The sequence below is a fragment of the Chenopodium album genome, chromosome 19 (assembly GCF_948465745.1).
Source record: "Chenopodium album chromosome 19, dcCheAlbu1.1, whole genome shotgun sequence".
Taxonomy (NCBI): domain Eukaryota; kingdom Viridiplantae; phylum Streptophyta; class Magnoliopsida; order Caryophyllales; family Amaranthaceae; genus Chenopodium; species Chenopodium album.
The window spans coordinates 40112776-40123202 of NC_137852.1; the positions used below are offsets into that span (position 1 = coordinate 40112776).

Here is a 10427-nt window from a genome sequence, read left to right on the forward strand (position 1 = left end):
TAACCGTCCAATCCTCTCCCCTTTAGCATTTTAAACCAATTCTCCAACAAACTTCAACCTACATACCAACACAATGTAATTGAGCGAAATCAAGCCGAATACTAGGTTATTAAAGGTAGGCTTGATAAGATTTACATGAGCTTGAGCCAAGCTCAACCAAGCTTTATTTTTGCTTGTTCAAGCTTGGCTCGTATAAGTATTTTGTTTTTAAGCATAGCTCACATAGCTTGTTTAATCCAAGTCAAGTTTAAGTCGAGTTACAATACTATAAACAAGCTATAATATCAAATTCGAATGAACATAAAAAAATGTACATTTTGCTTATCTTTTATGATATTTACTATGAGTATTAAAGACTTCTTACAAATGTAACTCAAATCTTAAAATATAATAGTTATAAATTTTTATTTTCAAAATTCAAGCTTGAACGAGCTTATAAAAAACATGATACATGAATGAATTGTCTGCAAGCCTAAATGAGTCGAGTATTAAGTTCGAGCTAGGCTCACTTGAAAATTTTTGTTCAAACTTGTTTACTTATTAACAAATTTGATCAAGTTTGCCCATAATTAGTTCACAAACACATCGGCTCATTAACATCCCTACACAACCTATACACTTAAAATCCGTTTGTGAACTCCCTAAACACTTAAAAAAACCGGAGTGGCAAAAGTCTGCTGTCTTCTGTACTTCAAAAAAACAAGGGTAGAAGTTAAACTCTTCTTTCGCAAGAACAACACTTACAAAACGCTATCCACTTCCCTTCTTGCAAACTTGCTATGCAAATTCCGACAGTACCTCGTAGCATCAGCTCAGCTGCCTCAAATTTGTTCCTATATTCTCCACCAATTCACCTTAATTCCTCCTTAAAACCAACATCAACAACCTTAAACTTCCCAAACTCCCTTAATTTACCCTCTTCTCTTTCAACTCCTACCTTATTACCCCCTCGAAAATTGCTCTGTAAACCCCCTTTTGGCAAACATGTTCGAGAAGATTATCTTGTGGTAATTTCACTTTTTTCAAAACCCCTTTTTTAAAAATGGATTAATTCTTCAATTTTATTGATTTTTATGTAATTTTTATCCCATTTGAGAATTACCCATTTGCATTAAATGTTTGAATATGTTTGTGTTTTGTTCAATTTTATTGATTTTTATGTAATTTTTATCCCATTTGAGAAATACCCATTTGCATTAAATGTTTGATTATGTTTGTGTTTTTGTAAATTTGAAATCTTTTTTGGGATTGAATTGCAGAAAAAGTTTTCAGCTCAAGAGATTCAAGAGCTTGTTAGAGGGGAAAGAGATGTACCCCTAGTTATTGATTTTTATGCAACATGGTGTGGCCCTTGTATTTTGATGGCTCAAGAGCTTGAAATGGTGAGATCCTGTTTATTGTTATTGTTTTTGTGGGTTTTTAGTTTACATGTTTTCATGGGGGTACGTGTACGCGATTCGCTACCTAATTTTGTTACATTAGTCCTGAAGTGTTACATGAACGCAATTCACTATCTAATTTTTTTACACTAGTCCTATAGTGTTACATGAATGTAATTTGCTACCTTATTTGTCTAACCGTGTTACACACTTACACTATACCAATTTGTATGTTTTATATCGTAGTTGGAGGGGTGATTAGCAAATTAGGTGACACTACACTAGTTTGTGATTATATATGATGGTTTTAGTTTGAGTAACTTAATTGATTTTCTATGGATTGCTTAAGACTCATTTGCTGTACTATATTTGCCTGTTTCTGATGATTTCCAGATTAATAAACTAGTTCTGTGAGAAATGAATTTGGTGTATCGCCTTTTTTTTTTGCTGAATATGTTGTTTAATCTGTCAGTAAAACAATGCACCTATGTTTGTTACTAGGGAGAAAAAGGTTGATTATGTGATAATATTAAGAGAATTGGAAGAATTTAGAAATTATATTTCTTGATCAAAACCATCGACCAACATGAATATTTATACAAGACTTGCCCCTTGGACTCCAAGTATAACAATTCTATCAAGCTTAGGAAACTAACAAACCTTTCCTAAGATAAACTAGAAATATAATCAAATAATATATCCTAAAGATATGATAAAGATATGATAATATCTTTCCTAACACCCCCCCTCAAGTTGGAGCACTAGGATCGAATGTGCCCAACTTGCGGAGAAGATAGTCAAACTGAGGACGACCCAAGGCCTTTGTAAATATGTCAGCTAGTTGTTCATTAGTTCGAACATGAGTAGTAGCAATAAGCCCTTCTTGCACGGCATCTCTAACAAAGTGGCAATCCACTTCAATATGCTTTGTGCGTTCGTGGAAGACGGGATTTTGAGCAATATGTATCGCGGCTTGACTGTCACAATAAATGGGAACTGCTCGAGAATGTTGGATCCCCAAGCTTAGAAGTAAGCCTATCAACCATTTAATTTCACAAGTAATGCCATACATAGAACGGTACTCCGCCTCGGCAGAAGAAGTTGCAACCGTGGCCTGCTTCTTCGTTTTCCACGATATTGGTGACTTGCCTAGGAATACCAACCACCCCGACAGTGAGCGGCGAGTGAGGGGACACGCTGCCGAGTCGGAGTCGCACCAACCTTGTAACAAGAGTTCACTATCCGAGCTAAGCAAGATGCCTTGACTCGGAGTACACTTAAGATATCGAACCACCCTTAAAGTTGCGTCCCAATGCTCTTGTTGAGGGGCCTTCATGAACTGAGATAATACATGAACCGAGTAGGTCAAGTCGGGACGAGTGACACCCAAATAAACCAAGCGTCCAACAAGGCGTCGATAGGCACCCGGATCCGTTAGAAGAGGCCCTGTAGCATGCGCCAATCTATGATTTTGCTCCATTGGCGTGTGAGCAGGTTTGGCCCCAAGAAGACCCGTCTCTGATATAATGTCAAGAGCATATTTACGTTGACATAAAAATAGCCCTTTACTACTCCTAGCCACTTCAATACCAAGAAAATATTTTAGTACACCCAAATCCTTCATGTGAAAACAAGTGCTCAAATAATGCTTGAACAATTTTATAGCATTTGAATTATTGCCGGACACAATTAAATCATCAACATAAACAAGAACGTTGAGTTGAATAGACCCCTTAGTATATGTAAAAAGGGAATAATCCGGATATGATTGGACAAAACCATATTTTTTCAAAGCGGTAGTGAGTTTGGCAAACCAACACCGTGGAGCTTGTTTGAGACCATATAGAGACTTGCGAAGGCGACAAACAAGACCCGGTTCATCTGTAGTAAAACCTGGTGGGAGTTTCATATAAACTTCCTCAGTCAAATCACCATGAAGAAAAGCATTATGCACATCCATTTGATGTAATTCCCAATTTTTCGAAGCAGCTATAGCAAGAAAAGCACGAACTGTTGTCATCTTGACCACAGGAGCAAATGTTTCATCATAATCAATACCTTCGGTTTGATGATTACCAAAGACAACCAATCGAGCTTTTAAACGCTCAATGCTACCATCAGAGTTGTACTTAATTTTGTACAACCATTGACTACCAAGGGCCTTCTTCCCGGGAGGCAATTTTTCCAAAGTCCACGTGCCATTGCTTTCAAGAGCACTCATTTCTTCTCTCATTGCTTGCTTCCAATCTTCATCACACATAGCCTCTTTGAAAGAACGAGGCTCTTTACCTGCTGTTATAGCTGCAACAAAATTTCGATGTTTCGCAGAAAACTTATCACAACTAACATAATGTGCTATAGGATACGGCATACCTGAGGGAGGTGGAGCAACTGGAGCAGGTGAAGAAGATGGACTATTTCGGGTAACCTGAGCATGAGTCACAAATCCTTTGAGTCTAGTCGACGTAAATTTTTGACGATGACCACGCCCCATATCTTCGGGGGTCGTGGCTGCTGCTGTCGGGTCCTCTTGGACCGTAGCTTCGGGAGGCGGAACAGTAGCCTCGGCCGGCTGTGGTGGCACCGTAACCACAGGCGGCTGCTGCTGCCTTTGTACATCGAGGGTGGCTTGGTCTTCATCGAGAATATATGGAGCACCCAAGTCCCCTCCCAAGTCAACACTAGCATCCATGTTAGGTGTTGAAACATCAATATTAGTACCTTCGGCATCCAAGTATGGATACACATCCTCAAAAAAACGTACATCCCTTGAGACAAAGAACTCCTTTTTATCCAAGTCATATAAATACCATCCCTTTTTACCAAAAGGGTACCCAACAAAAACACACTTTCGACTACGACTCGCAAATTTGTCACTCTTTGCCCTTTGATTATGAGCAAAACACAAGGACCCAAAAACACGCAACTCACTAAACAATGGTGGGGTGCCAAATAAAATTTCATATGGTGTTTTATTGTTTAGTAGGACAGATGGTGTTCTATTAATTAGATGAGCCACCGCAAGAGCGCATTCTCCCCAAAAATAAATTGGTAACCCCCCCTGAAATCTAAGGGCACGCGCAACATTGAGAATGTGTTGATGTTTTCTTTCTACTCTCCCGTTTTGTTGAGGGGTTCCCACACAAGAAGTTTGAAAAATAATTCCTTGGGCCAAAAAATAATTTTTCATGCAAAAGAATTCAGTGCCATTATCACTACGGACTATTTTAATTTTCTGAGAAAATTGTCTATCAATCATGGCTATAAATGACATAAACATCTTAAACACCTCCGTTTTATCATTCAATAAATATATCCATACGGCACGAGAATAATCATCAACCAAAGTCAGAAAATAATGTGCACCACAAGAAGAGGGTTCATTATACGGCCCCCATAAATCACAATGAACAATTTCAAAAATACGAGAAGCTTTATTTTCACTTAAAGGAAATTTGTCCCTAGTGTGTTTAGATCTATGACATACTTCACAATCTTTATTTAAATGACCCCTAGAGTTGCTAAGGAAAGGAAGGAGCTTTACAACTTTCTCGGAAGGGTGTCCCAATCGTCTATGCCAAAGCTTCAAATTGGACGAGTCTTCGATTGAAACGGCCGCTATGGATGCCTCCTCCCGAAAATAGTACAGTCCATCTTTTAAATCACCCGTGCCAATCACCTCCCTCGTGCGTTGGTCCTGTATAGTACATATGAGAGAGTTAGTTATGACTTCACAAGAGCTAGTAGAGCATAATTGTGAAACCGAAATTAAGTTACAATTTAATTTAGGCACAAAAAGAACATTATAAAGAGTGATTTTGTCAGTGAGTTTGACAACTCCTTCCTTCATGGCAATAACATTTTGTCCATCCGGAAGTCCCACATTACAAGGAGACACTTCACGCACGTCGGTCAAGCAAGAAAGATTTCCGGTGACATGATGAGAGCATCCGGTGTCGATAATCCACTTACCATTCACACGATGGGGTGGAGGTTGGGTGTTCCCCATGATGGTCTAAAAAAAAAATTTAAATTTTGTTAAAACCTTAGCTCCGATACCATGATAAATTAGAGAGAAGAGATAATAGAATGGCTTTGTATTGCTCGATCATTATTCATCAATAGGTTGAGTATTTATACAAAACCTAGACTCATAAGATTGGAAACAATCTTCCTAAAGATATACTAGCATAACAATAAACCATAAAAATATATTTTCTAAATAATATCTTAACATAACATAATACTAAATATATTATTCTCATAACAATATCTATACGGAAAATATATCACATATATTTTCCGATATATCATATCTCTAACCCACCGGAAGCAAAATTTTGAATCCCACCGGTGGGTTAAACTTTCTAACCCACCGGCAGGGGGAAAGTTTATGTGAGCGGTCCCAAGACTTAACCTGCTCTGATACCATGATAATATTAAGAGAATTGGAAGAATTTAGAAATTATATTTCTTGATCAAAACCATCGACCAACATGAATATTTATACAAGACTTGCCCCTTGGACTCCAAGTATAACAATTCTATCAAGCTTAGGAAACTAACAAACCTTTCCTAAGATAAACTAGAAATATAATCAAATAATATATCCTAAAGATATGATAAAGATATGATAATATCTTTCCTAACATTATGGAAAACTGTCACTAGTTCACACTTTTGTATGGTTAATTATAATGTATATGTAAGTTTGGTGTTTCTTTGTTTTCAGCTAGCTGTTGAGTACGAAGGTAAAGCAATGATTGTAAAGGTCGACACTGATGACGAGTATGAATTTGCTCGCGACATGCAGGTAATTGTACTAGATTATATCATTACATTGGTGCTTTTTAGTCTTTAAGACAAGCTTATCCATTACACCGTAGATTTTGGCTTTGTTGAATGAATTTGATATTGAAGCTCAAAGTAAATGTTGATGTCATTGTGCATATGCATTTGACCTGAAATTTTTTTTTTTTTTGTTCAGAACGGTAGTGTGACTGAATTATATGTATTGTTATGTCCAATTACTAAAATTCTATGTTGCTTAAACTCTTTGAATTTGTTGAACTGGTTACGAGTATCTGACACTAATCTATCAAGCGTCTCTAGGTCTCCTTCAGTTTACAAGGGTCATAATCAAGTATCCATTTCTAATCAAGGTGTCAGTCTGTTGGACACATGTTTGATATGAATAGGGCTGGGTTAATCGGATAGTTGGAGCAACAGCTGAAAAGAGGTGAATGTACGGCTACCCCCATAGTATATTATTAAAACTAAGTGAGACTTCCACTGCTCCATAAGAGTAGCTGAACAAACCAATTCTAGAAAAATCACATGATGCCTAGTTATCTGTCATTATATTGCATCCTTAGCTGCGCAAATCACAATGATTGTGATTGAGATTTCTGCATTGATTCTTTACCTTTATTAATTGAGTTCTAATAAGAGTAATTTGTATGGTTCAACTTATTCAAACATGTTTCAATAAAGACGTAAAGTTCAGCAAAAGTAAGTTGAACTTAGCAAAAGCGATTTAAGTTTAGCAGGAAAATGAGTCTAGTCAAAAGTTCAGCAATAAGTTACGTTCATCAGTATATTATCAACAAGTATAAGTTAAGTTCAGAAAATTTAAGCGGAGTAGAACAAAGCCTTAGTCTTTCCAAGTATGATCAAACCAACTAGATTAGACCCTCACATAGGAAAGAATAGAACACTAAGGCGTAAAAAGAAGAAGGAATAGAAGTTCTATCACATTTACAAAGACTTAAATCAATTTCTATCCTTCAGAGTATCCTTTACAGTCCTTATCCTTAGAGTTAAGAGAAAATGTCTCTCAGCACGAAGTACAGTACAGTTTCCATAGTACCAAGGTACACGATACAGTGATACACCCCCTTCTGAAATTTTGAGGCCCTGCCTATTCTACCGATCTGGTTTATCAAGGCAGGCAAAACTGTTTGCTTGCCTCTTATTCTAATCCAAGCCTTGAAATCCTCCAGACAATCCATGCTTTTATACTGCTATAGGAAAGCTTTTGATGAGGTTCAACTGCTGCGCCACAGATCAATAGATCATGCAGTCAGTACTTTCACCCATTCTCAAGTCTCAATTTTGCTAATTTCTGTCTGGGATTCAGGATCTGGACCATATCTAACCCACGCAAGTAGTAGGATAAATCATCTCATCAAAGTACAAGCTCATTGCCTAATATAACTGATCTCAGCACTTGAATAATGAGCCTTCAGAAAATTTATTAGCATATTGCCAATTAGTTTGGTAGTGCAGCCATAATACATCAATTTCTTATGCTTTGGATATACAATTAGATATTGCTTTGTTAGTGTATTAAGATGTCCCTTGCTTCATAACTTCTCGGAGTTGATTGTGTATGGTTGGAGGGAAAAGAAAAGAAAGCAAAGGTGAAGGATAGGGAGGGCAGGTTGAAGTGAATATATGTTTTCCCCTCTAAAAGTCTAAAACATTCCAACTTTAGAGGGATTTAGAAAGAAAAGGAAATCAGATCCCTAATTAGGTCCATACCTTCGTTTTCTAGTTACAAAAAAGCTTATACCTAATTATTGTGACACAACATTTTATATCTAGCATATATATGTAAGGAAATAAATTCTTAATATCTAATAGCCTAAAAACAAATTATCAGGGGCTATGAACCTCTATGAAGATCCTCCCCTGCCTTCTGCCCATCTATATTCAAAGAAAGGAATATTGATCGATCATTCTCCCTCCCCTTTGTTTATCTTCGAATCCTGTCACCCAATTAGGCTGCTAAGAGCGTCATGTTGTGAACGTATCATACTGTTATTAGTTATCTGAAAACAAGTAATGATCAAAATTCAAATGTAATCTACATATATATACATTTTGAGAGATCATGCAATAACATTTCATGAAGCATGTGCTTTTGCACTTCAATCTGTGGTTCTATAGCATGTAAGTTCATTCTGTAAAGGTGAGACTTTATCTGGTAAATCCATTGCAGGTGCGGGGTCTTCCGACATTGTATTTCATCAGCCCAGACCCAAATAAAGACGCAATTAGAACAGAAGGCCTCATTCCTATACAGATGATGAGGGATATTCTTGATAAAGATATGTGAGGGAGGCAGAACAGAAAGAGTTCTCATGTAGTCATCTGTATTTCATGTAGTTTTGTTACTAGCTTCAGGTTAGGTTTCTGAGCCAACTGCCAAGGTTTACCGCCTTGATTAAGTTACATCAGATTTTTTGTATGCCTTACTGCCATTTTTTTCTAGATGAAAATTTCAAGTTGTATTGTAATCTTAAAAGCTCAACATCAATATATGAAATTATGAAGTAGCAATTTATTCAAGATTTAAGACTAGGTTTTGTTCATGTCACCTTATTTTCATCCCTCAAGTTTGATAAGTTAAAAGTGATATCTTCAGATGTGATAAGACAAGGGTCTATAAGTTTCAATAAGGTTAAATAAGACCTGATATTTATGTCTAATAAGATACTCCATAAGCCTTTCAAAAAAACAAAAAAAAAAAATGATAAGAACTCCCTCCATTTTTTAAGTGTTTTAGTTTGACTTGTACACTATTAATAGACTTGTGCAAAAATAGTCATATAAGTACTTTTTCTTAGAACAAACGAGAGACCTAGTGATATAAGTACATGTTAAAGTAAGTCAATGTATATTTTCCAAATATCAACTTTAAATTTATATTTATTAAAAAATGAGGTCATACTTAAAAACAAGTTGAACTATTCTTTTAATAATTACAAAAAAGAGGAGAGATTACTCGAATGAACAAATGAGATTATTATTTTTTTTTAATTAGACGATGTTACTCGTATAATGAATCGAGATTATACTTATGGACAAAATGAAATTACTCCTGTGAATGCGTAAGGGTTACCCTTATAAACAAATCTGGTTATATCTTGTGGTTTGCCACACACAAAACTATTACAGTAATAAAAAAAAGGAATGGGATTTTATCAAATTCATTTTAATACATATTTTCAAATTTTCAACTTTTTTTTGTTAAATTAGAGAATTTATTTTCAATTTTTTTATAACTTCCATTGAATGACAAACCTGAAAAACAGAAATCTATATAACTAAATAAAAATAGAGAAAATGTGTTAAAATTAAAATTGCTGAGATAAAAATAAATAAATAAAAATAGTAACTGATTAAGAGTGAAGATTTCAGGGGAAAAAAAAAAAAAAAAAAAAAAAAAAAAAAAAAAAAAAAAACCTGACATGGCTTGAGAATGTGACAGACTGAAAGCAATAGTACAGTAGTAAGCTACATTCACAATTTCACAGCTCACACAATATCATTTGTCCAAAGATTCTACCTAGCCAAGTTCTCAGCATCGTATTTTAATTTTATAAATTATTTTTCAGGTCATAAAAAAAGGTGTTATTTTCATGCGTAATAATACATGCATATATATATACATTGATCTGACCATAGAACAACTGGTTCATATAATTTCCGGTGAAGTGAATCAACTTGGTATTATTACCACAAGTGGCATCCATTTCATTAATTATGCTTCTTTATGTTATAGTCTTATTTTAGTGGTGAATCCAAAATAAGTGCTCCATTACTTGGTGTGCACTCTATTTTCGATATAAAATAACAGTTTTATTGGGTGATACTCAAGATCTGGGATTGAATCTCGTCTATATCATTGTCGGAAAACAGAGTAAAGGGATATTTAAACTTTGCAAAACCAATGAAAAACCAACTTTGGCACTTTGCTATTACTTAGTTTGACTCTTCAATTTTAGTGATTCTTTATATGTTATTGATGATTTTTAATGTCATGTAATCTTGCAAGAATATTTTAAAAGGTTTTTGCAACAATTAGCTCGAATTTCATTCATGATATATACATTGATGTCCCTAATAGTAATTATTTCTGGACCAAGTCAATTTAATCGCTCATATACTATCCTCGATTCTCTTTGTTGTTAACCTTGCTAAATTAGGTTGTAGCTTTCTTTTTTTTTTTTTTTTTTTTTAAAACGGCAGGTTGTAGCTTTT

General features: G+C 35.4%; 1 protein-coding gene across 1 annotated transcript; it reads left to right on the forward strand.

The window, feature by feature from the left end:
• The first annotated feature begins 658 nt into the window (after positions 1-658).
• On the forward strand, positions 659-8739 carry LOC145595562 (thioredoxin-like protein CITRX, chloroplastic). Its single transcript, XM_081651975.1, has 4 exons — positions 659-1007; positions 1260-1382; positions 6112-6192; positions 8383-8739. Exons 1-4 carry the CDS (start codon positions 780-782, stop codon positions 8497-8499), a joined length of 549 nt encoding a protein of 182 aa, XP_081508101.1. The 5' UTR covers positions 659-779; the 3' UTR covers positions 8500-8739.
• The last annotated feature ends 1688 nt before the right edge of the window (positions 8740-10427 follow it).

What these genes read in the sequence shown, in the direction of transcription:
- LOC145595562 (XM_081651975.1), top strand. Translation starts at nt 780, where the DNA reads ATGCAAATTCCGACAGTACCTCGTAGCATCAGCTCAGCTGCCTCAAAT. An exon ending in TGGCTCAAGAGCTTGAAATG is followed by an intron (nt 1,383 to 6,111) that starts GTGAGATCCTGT and finishes CTTTGTTTTCAG; the next exon opens with CTAGCTGTTGAGTACGAAGG. An exon ending in AATTTGCTCGCGACATGCAG is followed by an intron (nt 6,193 to 8,382) that starts GTAATTGTACTA and finishes AATCCATTGCAG; the next exon opens with GTGCGGGGTCTTCCGACATT.